This window comes from Setaria viridis, chromosome 9 (assembly GCF_005286985.2).
Source record: "Setaria viridis chromosome 9, Setaria_viridis_v4.0, whole genome shotgun sequence".
NCBI lineage: Eukaryota > Viridiplantae > Streptophyta > Magnoliopsida > Poales > Poaceae > Setaria > Setaria viridis.
Genome location: NC_048271.2, coordinates 9496777 through 9511803, shown reverse-complemented (window position 1 = coordinate 9511803; position 15027 = coordinate 9496777). Strand labels below are relative to the sequence as shown.

The 15027-nt window shown below is 45.0% G+C and overlaps 3 protein-coding genes across 4 annotated transcripts; 1 reads left to right on the top strand and 2 right to left on the bottom strand.

Annotated features, from left to right (window-relative positions):
* Positions 1-299: 299 nt before the first annotated feature.
* LOC117836914 (LOB domain-containing protein 4) lies at positions 300-3451 on the top strand. The gene is made up of 2 exons (XM_034716442.2): positions 300-971; positions 2641-3451. Exons 1-2 carry the CDS (start codon positions 741-743, stop codon positions 3010-3012), a joined length of 603 nt encoding a protein of 200 aa, XP_034572333.1. The 5' UTR covers positions 300-740; the 3' UTR covers positions 3013-3451.
* A 170-nt stretch (positions 3452-3621) lies between these two features.
* LOC117836913 (uncharacterized protein At4g15545) lies at positions 3622-6701 on the bottom strand. The gene is made up of 10 exons (XM_034716441.2): positions 6065-6701; positions 5881-5949; positions 5205-5258; positions 5037-5103; positions 4871-4945; positions 4506-4769; positions 4376-4421; positions 4211-4289; positions 4006-4115; positions 3622-3902 (listed from the first exon to the last, which is right to left on the bottom strand). The coding sequence occupies exons 1-9, from the start codon at positions 6353-6355 to the stop codon at positions 4023-4025; spliced, it is 1038 nt and encodes a 345-aa protein (XP_034572332.1). The 5' UTR covers positions 6356-6701; the 3' UTR covers positions 3622-3902; positions 4006-4022.
* Positions 6702-7429: 728 nt separating this feature from the next.
* Positions 7430-15027, bottom strand: LOC117836912 (membralin-like protein At1g60995). Of its 2 annotated transcripts, XM_034716440.2 has the most exons (15): positions 14462-15026; positions 13406-13468; positions 13084-13246; positions 12824-12990; positions 12291-12372; positions 12085-12146; positions 10984-11078; positions 10271-10350; positions 9994-10074; positions 9651-9767; positions 9468-9553; positions 9242-9348; positions 8796-8887; positions 8628-8704; positions 7430-8288 (listed from the first exon to the last, which is right to left on the bottom strand). In XM_034716440.2, exons 1-15 carry the CDS (start codon positions 14624-14626, stop codon positions 7827-7829), a joined length of 1899 nt encoding a protein of 632 aa, XP_034572331.1. In that variant the 5' UTR covers positions 14627-15026; the 3' UTR covers positions 7430-7826. The 2 variants fall into 2 exon arrangements, with proteins under 2 accessions (XP_034572331.1, XP_034572330.1); XM_034716439.2 differs by having other exon boundaries at positions 12824-13246; positions 14462-15027.

Below are 15027 nucleotides of genomic sequence, written 5' to 3'. Positions count from 1 at the left end.
TCTCCTCATCTGATCTGATGAAGAGTTTCACCTCCTCCGCTAACTTTTGACAGTATTTACCAAATCAGAAGGAATCAAACGGAGCAGCAACCTGGGGGATAATGATGTGGATCATGCGCGAATGATTCGGCCGGCCGACAGGCGCAGCCGACAAGCAATGCTTCTACTCCGACGGTGCGGCCGCAATTAGCATGCGTGCCATAGCTTTAACGCGCGTCTCTTTCTTTTTCCCGTGTGTTCCTTGCTCTGCGTTGCATCAAGCATCAATGGCGGATCGATCGATCGATCGTTCGGTCAAAGATAGTAGGGCAGGCAGCGCGACGAAGCGCATCGATGGGGTGGTGCATCAAAGGGGGAGGGAGAGGGGGGGACACCCATGATGCTACGTGCCGCGGCACGATCTCTGCCTGTCCTGTCCCAGCCTCCAACTGCTCTCTCTCTCTCTCTCTCCCCTAGCCCAAGCCGACAGACGCCTCAACTGCCACTGTCCTCTCCGCCTTTTCCTTTCTCCCCTGAGCGGCTCCACTCACTGCTCTGCTCTGCCAGTTTTTATCTCTGCCTGCCTCACTGCCTGCCCCCTGCCTCCACTAAAAGGGGGGCTTCCGATTAGAAGACGAGACGACGTCGAGACCCCCCCGACGAGAAGACGCGCCTATCTAGCCCAGCCGCCCAATTTGGCAACACCAACATATACTTGCTCCAGCCGAGTCGACTCGATCGTTGCTGGCTTGGCGTTGGCGATGAGGGACGCTGTGGCCGTGGCGGTGGCGGTGCCCGGCGTCGGCGGGAGGGCGGGGGGAGGAGGCGGAGCGGCATCGTCGGCGTCGGCGCCGTGTGCGGCGTGCAAGCTGCTGCGGCGCCGGTGCGCGGCCGGCTGCGTCTTCGCGCCCTACTTCCCGCCCGGGGAGCCGCACAAGTTCGCCAACGTGCACAAGGTCTTCGGGGCCAGCAATGTCAGCAAGCTGCTCCAGGTACGCGCGCCCACTGCTCGACTCTGCACGCGTCGTCTGGTTGCTTGATATCATGCCACCGTATGTTCGTATGGCACCCTGCTCCTCGCTTGTGTTCCATGCTGTGCTCCTGCACTGGAGATAACTGTCCAAGTGCCCATCGCTTCAGTCAACTACTTTCCATGCATGTATCTACTGATTCCCAGTCATCTATTCCAAGGCAGAGTTACTTGTAATTCCACGGTTGGAGTAGTTCTTCTCATATTCTTGTGTACGTCCATTGATCTGCTCTGGGCCTCTGGCAACGGAAGCAATGTACTGTATGTCTCTATGGTTTAGTTTCCCCTTGTGCTGATTCTTTTAGTAAGATACGATGCTATTTGCTTTAGTCTTAGAACTACAGTTCGTCAATGTGTGCTGTAGGGGATGGATATAGTTCAAAGCGTTATATTACTCTTGTCTTGTGGCAATCAGACTCAGATGACTGTCTGTGTCTCAGGTATACTGCTTTGCTAAAAGTAGCAAGCTTTACATCTATATTATCTGTTTCTTAAATATACGACGTCGTTCATTTTTTTCATTTGTTTGGCTATTCGTCTTTTCTACAAATATTTTTTTGCAAATAGATAAACCTATAAGTTAAATTTAAAGTACATTTAACAATAGATATAATGATACACATTTTACTTTAATTAACTAACTCGTTTAATAGATGGTGGTCAAAGTTGGAGTAAAAAGTCAACCGCGTCATATATTTAAGAACGGAGGGAGCAATTAACAAAGCCTCGATCCTACCTACTGGCCACACTTTTAGGGATCATGCTGCTTTGGCCACTTGCACTCCACACACCCTTGATCCAGAAGCTTGATCCACTTTCCCTCAAATCTCCTTGCTCCCGAGCTCTCTGCCACACCCGTACAGTAATGTTCTTGAGATGAACAGTCCCTGCGCATCACAGATCAACAGATCGATGGAAGTTCGCACTGGCTCTTCACTTACCGAGTTACTGTGCCAAGAACTCTCTCTTCATGATGAGCTCGACAAGGCATGGGCAAATAGCATATCGCTTTCGCTGCACACGCCGGGGCCCGTCATGTTGCCACCCGATCCAATCATGAGCAGTGCAGCAACAAACCAAACCAAACCGAGGGAGATTGCTAGGAGACGAGCAGCCAATCAGATTTAGCTGCGTTTTCATCAGCATGTGCCCGGTGACATGGATATCTGTTTGGTACAAAATTTATTAGAACCGACAGTGACTCGTACGTCCCTGCTCTTGACCGTATCCCGAATTCAAAGATTTGGATTTCCCCCATGTGTCGAGCCGTCGGCAACAGTCGGGCACGGGCAGCAGTACGTGCACGACCGGCCGTCGCCGTCTCCGGGCATGGAAATGCACATGGCGTTCGAAAAAGAAACTTTCCGCTGCACCAAACATGCAGACATGCTGCTCCTCCTTTCTTGGAACAAGAACTCCAGAAACCAGCAGCTACTACCATCTATTTTTGCCTTCTTGGTCCTAATCTGATGGTGTACTTTTTTCATGTGTGAAACTGTATTCTAGCACTACATTTCTACGTTGTCATGTTTATCTTCTAATACCTGTGATGGCCATCAGTGGATCTGTGCACTGTCGGTGCTTGATCATGCTCTGAAAGACTGAAACTTTTTTCCCCGTGGAAACTGCAGGAGATCCCGGTGCAGCACCGAGGGGACGCGGTGAGCAGCCTGGTGTACGAGGCGAACGCGCGGGTGCGGGACCCGGTGTACGGCTGCGTGGGCGCCATCTCGTCGCTGCAGCAGCAGGTGGAGGCGCTCCAGGCGCAGCTGGCGCTGGCGCAGGCCGAGATGGTCAGGCTCAAGATGAGCAACGACTACATCGTGCACCGCCTCAAGGCCGCCTCGCGCGGCGGAGGGGGGAGCAGCTACGCCGGCTCGCCGTCGTCCATGTCCTCGCCCAAGACGGCGGAGCCGGAGGCGCACTGCAAGGCCACGCCGGAGCTGCTGGACATGGTCGTGGACCAGCCCGGCATGGACGACGCCCAGTTCTGGTCCTACTAGGATTGGACTTTGGAGGCAGCAGCAGCTGACTCTGAGTCTCTGACTGCATCAGGTGCTTCATTCTGGGGTCAGGTCAAGCTAGGTTCTTTACTTTTTAGCTGATTTTAGCGTGTGATCAGGTGCGGTTTTTGAGTCACAGATGATGGTGATCTGGTTAGTGGTTGGTATATAGTGGAGTATCATCAGGTATATATGGTGCGCGCGCGCTGTAACAGCGTGACACTAGGAGGAAGGTGGGCGTAGTCGAGGCCTTCTCCAATTACCTTCTTCTAGTATGTCCAGGGCTCCTTGTTTTTTGGCTGTCCTTCCATGAGGAGGTGGAACACTGTTACAGATATTGGTGGGCACCGTGCTATGCGTTGCAAGAACCTTTCGCTTGCTCGTAGCATTTGCTTGGTTAAACAGGTGAACTCTGCCATGGAAAATGCAGATTTTAGTATCTATGCTTGTCCTGGTGTTCAGTCTTTTCTTGCCTGTGTTTTGGGAATTACCTGCCAGCTTTTGTTAGCTGCAAAGCAAAATTTTAAAAGAAAAATCAACCACTTCAGTACAACCAGAGCAAAAAAATGTCTGGTCAACTCAGAACAAGATGCAGCTGACGATTGCATGTGAAGATTAAGATAGGGACGAAATGCCAATATTACTCTCAAGTTTGTTTTGCGGTTTTACAAGGATGGGCACCATGACAGACTGCGTCCTAATTTAGGCAGCGAAACGCCATCCGATCTCGGCAAGTACACCACTTACAGAAGCAACATCAGTTGCACGCTCAGCTGTTCAGAGAGGTCTGATCATTCCACCTAACGTGGATTATGGAGTCAAAACTTGCACCTGGGCCTTGCAATCCGCAACTAGATGGCAATAAGTTGCTAATGCAGCAACTTAGTTATCTGCAATCCCAACAATAAATTAGTGCATCTTGTTAGCTTTTGCGGTACATATATCATGGATGAAGGAACCATTTCAATTCATGTAACTGGGTAGCAAACTTACCAAGAGAAACATGAAGCCTATGGCATGCTTCGATTTAGCAATCCTTGGAAAGAGAGGTAAAGATCTTTGTTGTCTGGACCAAAGATCTCTTCAGCTTTCTTGAGAGTTTCCTGGTTGAGATGTAAACATGAACAAGTTTTGTGTTATGCCCCAACAGGACCAAATTTTTTTTAAAAAAAATAGCAAATGGACCAAGTTGACCAACCTCCCGTGACTGCTTATGGGCATTCAGCTCTTTGATGTTGGCTAAGAATGCTCCAAATTGTTCGTATGATAGACGGCTCCTAGAAATTTTAACAAAGTTTAGTTAATAACAATATATCATCCATCTTATTTGCTGATGGTGCAGAAAAGCAGGATATGAACAGACCTGGCCTGACGGAAAAACTCCTTTCCATCAATACGAGGAGTGCGACCTGAAAACCCCAAGCATTAAACATATTATTCTATTCATATAACACTGTAGTGTCAGACAACATCATGTATTTAATAGAAGAAACCTGGATTGGGTCGTCCCCGGGGTGGAGAGTTAGCTGCAGAGGATTGCTTGCTTGATGGATACCACGGTGTCATTGACATGTGCCCTTCAATTCGAGCTCTTGTTGGTGAGGTAGCACCAGACATCAATTTTGGTGTTGCTGTGGTAGACATTCGCCTTGGAGAAGTTGAGGTGGACAATATTTTAGGGGTGGCTTCCGGGGTAAGGCGAGGAGTGATGTGTGATGAGAGGGCATATTTTTGGATCAGGGGCCTTGTTGCTGTACCTAATAGATTTTCAAGAAAATGCAAACGATTGAGAATTATGTTGCCAGCATAATGAGTTAATGACTGTCAAGATGAACAATAAATGATAAGCTAACAAGACCTTCTCGGTTTGTACTTCCAACATCAAAAGACTCGCTCAATACATTTGGCGTAGGGTGACTGGCAGATCCACCATCTTCAATATTTCAAACAAAGTAACAATTAGGGATCAATGTCACAAATTTTCAATAGTTAATAGAAATGGGAGATTTTAAAGTATGTATAACCTCCACATGACGACACTTTTGATGCTACTGACTGATCACATGTTGTAATGTCAATTGTTTCTTGTGGCTGCTTGAGAAGGATTCAGTACACGGTCAACCTCAACCCTTACCATAAATTAGCAAACACATACGAATAAATTGATCTATTGGGTAAATAGATAAACACACCGATGAACTATCATCACGCAATGACTGCATCAGATGCCTCTTGAATGACTCCAGCTGAGAATAGAGCAGATATATCAGAATGCCGCCACATAATAAGGCTAGGGAAAAAGGATACACAAGTATGGCTGATAAGCTGAAATATCATCTGGCTTGGTCCTTAGAGTGCTTAAAAAAAGTTTGCACCTTTGGTGTAATGTGAAAAGGGGAGAAAACAAAAGGAGAAAAGATTTATTCACTCCTCAGATTAATTTTTGCATCTCCCTAATGTACCATATTGTAGGGGCCACTAAGCCAACGATCATGGCTGCAGTCTGCAGACTGGGCGAACGATTTCATCAGCATAAACCAAATTAACTACCACTTTCTTGCCATTTACAGTGACTACTATTCCATGAAACATCCTTGACTTTCTACCATGATATTGAACATCTGACCAATTCAATCCTTCTCCTGAGTGTCAATCCCACTTGCAGCCTAAGGAATGGCAATCCAGTTCTCCATTATGCTCCCAGAATCTACTAATAAATGGTTCAAACAGATTGCCCCACTTACCTAACTTATATAATCTCCCTGATTAATGAGTTTCCTAATATGAGAATTTCTAATCCTAGCTACACAGAGCACTACACCACAAATGTTGATGTAGGAGGAGCAGGGAGAGGTCAAATGAGGGCACCTTCTGCAGGTCGCGCGCCAGCTTCTTGGACGTCTGCGCCAGCGAGTCCCGCTCCTTGCTGAGCTTAATCTGCACCCACAGCGTAAAGCACCCAATCATCCCCGCTGTCAAAAATCGAAACCCCAATCGAACCCAATCCAAAAATGAAACAGCAGGCAGGCCGCCCGGAGCGCCGGCACCCTACATTGTCCTCGAGCGCGGCGCGGAGCCTGGCGTTGGTCTCCTGCAGCGCGGTGTCGAGCAGCGCGACGCGCTCCCTGAGCTCCGCGCTCTCGCGGTCCTTCTCTGCGGCCTCCGCCCGCAGCCGGCCCGCCTCCCGCTCCAGCCCGGACACCCGCCCGGCCACCGCCAGCGCCGTGATGCGCCGCGCCAGATCCAGCTGCTCGTACGGGTCCCGCGGCAGCGCCGCCAGGACCTCGTCCGGCAGCGCGAAGTCCCCCGCCCCCATCCCCGCCGCGCCCTCCCCCAGTGGCATCGCCGCCGCCAGATCTCCCCACGGAAGAGAGGGGGCGAGAGAGGAGCCTAGAAGGAAGGAAACCGAATCGGATTGGGCGCGTGCTTGGGTTTGTCCGCTTTGGAGTGGAGGGGAGCGGGGGGAAGCCGGAAAGGGACCACCGCCGCTTCCTCGGTGCGCTTTGGGGTTTTTCCGGGTTTGAAATGGGCTCGCTCGGCGGCCGACGCGAGGTTTGAAATTGTTTTGGGGTTCCCTGCGCCTCGTCGCCTCGGTTCTGCTGGGGGGTGGGCGACTGGGCGCCCGAAGTGGCAATTGTTTGAAACGGGGGCGGTGAGGTTCGTACCTGTGGTCACAGGGAGATGAGGTACGAAATGGGAATAATAAGGTGGTGGAGCTTGGAAGCGAAAGGCGTTTTTCGTTTAAAAGGACGGTGGTCATGGAAGGAGAGCGAGAGATTTCGATTCATACTGTTCTCTTTAGCGACTTGAAGTAATTGGGGGAGAAGCTCCGCAACGACTTTGCGCGTCCAGTTCCTATTGGTAGAGGCTGTCTTTTAGATTATCTCTATTTATATAATAGGTCTAGTCTCTCAAGTGGAGAGACTAGACCTGTAAAACTATAAAAGGGATACTACCATTATACTTCATGCACTCTTAAAATATGCAAACCAGAAACCAATACACATGATATACACTATAAAAAGGTAAAATTGCATAAGTTCCTGTTTCAAAGATGAATTAGTGTTCAGAATTCAAGCAACTAATTTGCAAGCATTAAGCTGGAAGCTGGAACAGAATATGCAACGACAAATTTGTAGAATTGGTGATAGGTTACATTTCTCTATACAGGATTAATAATGTGACAACAGCCAGACGAAATGGCTGGAGTCATACCGTTCTCTCGTAAAAAGAGACAATATCCAAAGAAATAGCAGAAGTGGTAGCCATGTACATGCACTTCTGCTACTGCCAAAGAAAAATCCTGAATTTCAAAGCAACAGCAACGACACTTCAAAATTTCAAAGAGCACCTAAAAATATTTAATTGCCAGGAACTATTCTGCAAGCACTAACCTTGAAGTTGGAACAGCACGAGCAACGATGAATTCATACCATTAAAATTTGCCGAATTCAGTCACAACTGCACACAGTAGCACTGTATGTTCCAGAAACCGCCCATAGAAGTACAAAGAATTTGCAGACATTTCTGTACAGGACTGGAATGGGCATCCCCATTCAGACGGTTGGGAATGTACATATATCATGAATAGATACAATTCAGCATCCTTACCTACTAATAAAAAACAGATAAACAGATAATACTAACATGGTATCTCCAGCGACACCAGTCTGTATATACTGCCACCAGTATTCGTCATTATCTTTTTTGAAGGGTGTGCCAGCTCCATATCATCTTCGCAAAATTAGATTACCGCTGGCCAAGCACCCACCGTCAGTACCATTCGTCTTCACTCCATTTTCATTTTCATGATTCTATGTCACCTGATCATTTTCATTTCGAGGTGGATCAGTGTAATCTTGAGCATGATCACGGACATCTCTGAACATAGAGAAGAAAGAAACTATGCCATCAGAAGCACCGCCTCCTAACAACCACAACAAAAGGGAGCCAAATGGATTCAGGGAACCAGAGCCTGCAGGGGTGTTTCCAGCTTGCTGAGGGTTTTGCTCCTGATATTGGAGAGCATTGTTAGCTGCTGGCTCAGCAATTCCATTCTGTTGGCCCTCTTGCTGGTTCCTGGTAGACTCATCCTGAACCAAAAGGGCATCTGCTTCACGAACAGCACCAAGGCCATCATTTATAGTGCCAGGGTCCCTCACATTTACCCTAGCAATGTGTAAGGTAGATGTGTAGATGGTTGAAGATGTAATCTGGACACCTGTCTGTTGGTGAATGTGAGCTCGGCTCCGAATGAATCTCTGGAGAGCTGGCACCTGAAGCACCACAAATCAACATGAAGTAAACACATTGGCCAGCCAGGACTTATTGGAGCTAATGAAACCAATGTGCAATATATGCACAATATCTCCCTAGTGAATCAACCAGTTTTGGAAGAACTTTCTTATTTAATACATGAAAGTTATGCCAAGCTGTGCATACGAAGAAATGTTCAGAAGCTAAAAATTGCAGCGATATTAAACTTTGAAACATCTAATAGTAATCAATGATTATTTCCTAAAGAATGTGAACTGGACATTATATCAAAATGTAGTAGAAATAAGCATCGGATAAAGAATGAGAAATACACTCACAAAAATAAGACATTAACTTACCTCAAACCGGTTCCAAAAATATAGAATCAGATGCTGCATAAATGCGGCCGTAGCAGAGAATGCCAGATATGAGAAGCCTGGTAAAGAATACATCAATGCATAGGTCAGAGTGATAGAAATGCTAACCAGTAGTTCAGTAGGGAAAAAAAGGATACCCGCTGAACTTACCATAAGTATACGAGAAGAAGTAGATATGGAAAACCAGAAAGTAAAGCAAGAAAAAGCGTGGAAAGAACTGCATCGATATAGATGTCCGCACACTGCAAAATGAGAAAATAAGGATACTAAGATAAGTATATAAGATTATTAGCTTCAAAAGTTTGTTCTGCACAAGATGAGTTCTCATAAATGCTAAGTATCCAAGATAATTAGCTTCAAAAGTTTGTTCTGCACAAGATCAGTTCTCATAAATGCATGCATGCTAGCTGCCTTGTACCTTTTCCACAAGCCAAAATGATTATTTTTTAGCTTTCTCTACCCTGAAATGTATATCTAAGTTGCTCTTTCAAAAGTCCTACTGAGCAAAAAGCCTAATTTACTCCATAAAAGGATAATTGTATAACAACAGGCATAGAATAATAAAATTCCATAAATACCTCCATGTAAAACATTACCTGATCATTGTGAATAGCTCACATAACCATACAAGAGTCAAAACAAGAAACGCAAGCAATTGATCATCGTAGAATTCAAATAGAAAAAAGAGGATCCCAATCATAATCTACAAAGATCAAAATAAAATAACGAGTGAGCTATGTATAAGTTTGGTGAATCCTGCAGTGAATACATTTTCATCACAAACTTCAAATATTTCAAAACACCGAAGAATTTTCCCATTACCGGCACAAAAACCAATGATTCGATGACATGCACGAATATCAACTGAAAAGTGGGCAGTTGGTGGCGTGCATGGTGCTGAAGCTGCACTGAAAATTTCAAGGAAGAACAACGCAAGAGGTGAATTAAATAAAATATGTAAGCGCAAAGCAATCCAGGTCGCAACCTACATAAAGGAACACAAACCTGTGAACCTAAGCATGCGGGATTGCGTTTCTCTCAGAGTAAATGAAACGGACATGGTGGTTGTAAAAAAGACAAAGAGTGACATTAGAAGTACACCACATTTTGTCACAAAGTAATCTGCAAACACCAAAGTCGCAATGCATCAGATTTGATGCAGAGAGGAAGATAGGAGTCATGTATGTTATGAAAGGCAATCAAAAGGCTGCAACAAAACTAAGGACCTTTTTCCAATTTAAAAAGTTCACTGCAATTTAGCAGCTGGAATATATAAAGCTCTGATAGATATAGGAAACACTCATGAATCAAGTCAACATACTGAGAAAACAAAGTTAACTGTACAAACCTCCAAATCTTGTAGGACCTTGTGGTTCATGTCCATAACTGAGATCATAGAGCTCCTTAGTCTGAAAGTTGTATAGATAGCCTGCACAACGTACCAAAGAAAAAAGATCAATTTATAACAGGTCGTAACGCAAACAGTTACACAGAGTGCACAAAAACTGTTGTTCAACATGCTTCCAAGAAATTCAAATGTGCTGTTACTAATGCTGTCATGAAACAAGCCTGGAACTACTCTGATGATTAAGGTTGGTACATGCACAATAGGATCAGAAGCATACCATGACCAGGAGAATTCACCAAGCTGTTTGTAAGTATAGTATCATAGCCAACAATGCTGTTTATCAAAAGCTGCTGCCACCTGAAAAGGAAAAGGTAGAAAAAATTGAGATGGCATTCTACTGCAGACAATCCAATTGGTAAATGCCAGCGCATCCCAAACACACTAGAAAAACTGTAACAAAGCTAAATGTAGACAAAGAAATGCATTTCACATTTTGGATACAAACTCACAACTGACAGATTTTATTAAATTATAGAAAATTTCATGTTCACAATGATATAGGAATTATTATCGTAGTGCTCATTGAAATATGGCACCGGTTCCTACAATGTGGGTGCAAGATTAATGTTGCCAAAGACCGCATTTAACTCAAGATGAAAATACAATAGATGTACAAAATTGTTACTCAACCATATATGTAAACTCTGTTAGCTGGATACTACACGTTTGGAATCTAAGTAGCAAACTGGTATGAACAAATATGTGCAGAAGTGGAAACATTGACACAGATATGTATCCAAGAGAAGGTCATCGATACTCTTAAAATACAATATGCAGTGTACTTTACTTGCATATAAGTACGAGGGCCTTTCTCCTAAAATCTATGTCAGATCAAAGTTTCAACGTATGAGAAGGTGTTAAATACTCAAGCGACCCGTGTCATTTAAAAGCTTGCAAACAGGGAGGGTTCAAGAAAGAATGAAAGATAACCTGTTTCCAAAGCAAGGATTTCGAGCAGAAATTGTGATATTGATTGTTCGAACACCATGACGAATTTTAGCACTTTCTGAAAGCAAGAAATATCCCTGCATTAATAAATGGACACGTGAGAAAGCTCCTAAAATTAATACTATTCAACATGTAATGCTAGTACATGCATGCAAACATAAAAGGAACAACAAATGGGTCCTTCAATCCTATTAGCAACTCAAGGCTTGCATGCAGTTAATTCAAGAGAGTACATGTCATCAGTTAAACCTCTATTGCTAAAATTGTCTGACTGTGAATGCTATTGCTTTTCAAATCCTTATTTCCTCAAGTGAATGTGCCACTCTAATAAGGTCAAAGACCTTTCACAGTTTTAAATTGGTTGTTCTCTATTATACCCTTGCCAAATTAAAAAATTGCATCCACCAATGTGCTGTGAATGGTGAGTTCACCTACAACTTCAACGTTAGTGCTTTGTGTCCTGTGACTGAGTAGCTAGAATGCCAAGTTGCAAGCTGGGCAAGCAAAGTGGCTGCTCAGAGTGCATTACGACAGTTAGGTGAGCTTGCAGGCCAGTAATAGCCTCCACTTCACCAACGTGTTGAGACAACTTGAGTGGTGGCTTGGAAATGCGAGTGGCAGATCAGAGAGCAATGAAGGTCACAGAGAAGGCATGTAGCTTCCATCATTTGTATCTGCAGTGTTCCATCTCGTCAGTGGAGAGTGCACTGGTGTTGGTGGAGGTTGCATTATGAGCTCGCTGGAGAAGAGCGCGCTGAAGCAGCAGTGGTGGGACACTAGACTGTGCCGAAGTTTATAATGATAAGTGAACAAAGAAACAGCAAGGATGCTCTTTGGAAGTTAAGAGAAAATGTCTTCGTAATGGAACATTCCACTGTCAACTGTCAAGAAGCAGTGGCATATTCACAGTTAGCAGATTTTTTTATGGCATATTTACTAGCTGAGATGGACTAGTTGCATACACTATTTCCTCACTGAAGAGTGGCCTAAAAGTTTCAAATATGTTCAACAAGCTCGTCACCAAAAAAACATATTAAAGCAGACAGTGGCTAGGTGATATCAATATGCCAGGAAGAGTCTGACCTTCTCCACCCCATATAAATAGGTAGGCTCAAATGCTTTACTTCTCCTCTCAAACCACTGCACTGTAACAAACAACATAGGCTAGCAAGAAGTTAGAGAAAAACAGTGCTGGGAGTTTGCAGGTAACAAGGTTAATCAGATTCAGGCAAACACCATTCTAGGACAAGGCATCATAGAATATGACCAAAGTTTATGGCAAACATTACCTATCGTCGAAAGAAGATGATCCATGCTTGGTAGTTGAAGATCCTTAACAATATGGAGGAAGTCATTCCAATTTGACCTGACCTGTCATTCAAATAAACAAGAGAATCCTAGGGAATAAAATACATGTATGGTTGACTAATTAGCCGATACATAAAACCAGCAACACAGATCACAAACAAGCAAATGACATAAACAAAAAAGAAATGGTACCACTTATGGAACTCAGCAGGGATAAAAATCTTGATGAGCATCTTTTCTTAACCTGAATATTGATTAATACTATTACAGTATTGGTCCAACAGACAATAAACTGCTAAAATGCCACTAACTTGCATTTTCAGAAACCCTTCTCAAAAAGTAAGATGTAAGCCTAACGAACACCTAGGAACTAACTCTTTTTTCCCAAAACGAAAGATCTAGCAGCTCTTTTGCTACACCAGAAACGATCCACCTAGGCCCAACAAAAGGAGGATTTTCTGGGCAGGTATTGAAAACAAGGGGGCAGTTTCAAAATCCTGGTCAAACTTCTTACCATTAACTGGAGGGTATTTTCTGAAAGTTGCTTTACATTCCTCCAGAATGAGACAGCACGAAAATACCATTTTCTGAACAAATACGTCACTGCTGCTTTAAACGACTCCTTAGCAGATAAAGGGTAGTGTACAGAACCATCTCCAGCTGCCTTCAAATCTGGTACGCCTGGAATAGTCGTGGTAACAGTTGTGTCAGCTGCATTCTCGGATTGAGGCTCAAATTCTTTGTCTCCCTTCCAAGTTCTAAACATTAGCTTACTCCTTCTAGCTCCAGGGCCAACCCAGGTTGACCAAAACTTAGATGCCAAAATGTTGAACTTATCACCATTAACCTCTAAAATTTTCTCAGCTGAACGTCCCAGGTTCTGGAGATCCATGATGTAAGAAGCACCTCTGCTGGCCCATAGTCCCCCACTGATAATCTACAACAACTCATAACATAAGCACAGTTTAAAATTGACACCAATAGGAACAGGAAACATCAAAGAAAAGGAAGAAGAACAAAACATGCATAATTTAGTTTTACAGAGTAGCAACAAACTCAAGAACAAATGCAAAGGGCACATGACATCAACACGTACCTTGATTTGGACAAGTTGTGCTTCTCCGAATTCAATTCCAGAAAACTCACTTGAGCAGCCAGGCTATGGATGCAAAAGACAATTCAGAGGTGAGAATCTAGAAATAAACACTGGAGTGGACACAGACATGTGGACTACAGAATCAAATAGTATTAGCCATCACATAGGGTTTCATTCTTTTCTTTTCCTACAGATATTCTTTCTTTTTCTTCCAAATCTAGGTTTTTGTGCTACAAACCTTCAGCTCGTGAACTTTCTGTTTCTACCCAGTTGATATGAGTAGTCACCGGGAATGTGGAACCATGCCCACATTGTCCCAGGAACATTCCTGTTCTAGGAACACGGGAACAATCTCAAAACCTTTCCCAAGTAGCACACAACATTCCTTGCTCGCGTTCCTTAACCCCATCGACCCAGGAACTTTGTTACTAGGACTATGCGAGTAACAGTGAGCCTTCTTTTGGATGTATAGATATATAGATAAATTGTTAGATAAGTAAGGTTAAATTTGCATGGCTTTGCTTTGTATGATGTGCTATATGCCTATAGACATCTCAGATTAGCTGAATTCAACCAAGAAGCAACTCGATGAAATCAACAATCGAAATATACATTGACATGATGAGTGAGGCGTGAACACTGAACAGAACAGAACATAAGCATGTCCAGATTACAAATGTCAGTAATGAACATAACAGGAATGGAACACTATGTATACATATTAAGTGATTAACTAATAGTTGCATTTTTTTGTAGCTCAAACTAAATGCCAATGCAAGGAAGAACAACAGAGGATTGGCAAAAGTTCTTCACGTTACGCCGGCAAAATAATCAGCAAGCAGCGATGGTAGCTCTGTTTCCACAATCAACATCAAACTGAAAAATTACTGAAGCTAGCACGAATTTCCCACCCAAAACCCGGTGACTGCTCCAACAGAAGCCCACGAGAAGCGCCATATCGGGCTCCCAATCAATCACGCAGCGGCAGCGGAAGCAGCAGCAGGAGCAATAGAAAAGGCTAGGCAGGCCACTAAGAGAGACGGGACCGTGGCTGACCTGCTGCACGAAGTTGGTGTGCATGACGACGAGCAGGCAGAAGAGCGCGACGGCGCCGGCGAGGTAGAGGTACTCGAGCGCGAGGCGGATCCGCGGGGTGAGCAGCTGGGACAGCATCCCCGACAGGCGCGCGTGCACCCGCAGGAACGTCTGCTCTGGATCCATCCCCCTGCCGCCGGCGCCGGCCACCACCAAACCCTAAGCAGGGCCGCCGCGCCCGCCTCCACCTCCCACCTCCCCCCTCCCCACGAAAGGAAGGAAGCTTCGATTCGAATTGGGATTTCGGATTATTCGGGGGATCGACGACGGAAAGCTGCAGACGCCCGCTAAAATTCGGCGCTGGGGAATTTGGTTTGGGGGAGGGTCGGGATTTGAATTTGTCCAGGGGCAGTGCGCATGCGATTAATAGGTTTCGCTTTCCTTCCCCCCCTCTTTGCGACTGCCTGTGTGCCAGTACGAGTACTGGGGGCTCTTTCTTGGGGAATGGGCCAAGCGTAGGGGAGGGTGTGTGTGTGCAGGCGGCGGGGCGCACGCAGCAATTTTTCCTGCCGCCGGCGCGTTGGTTG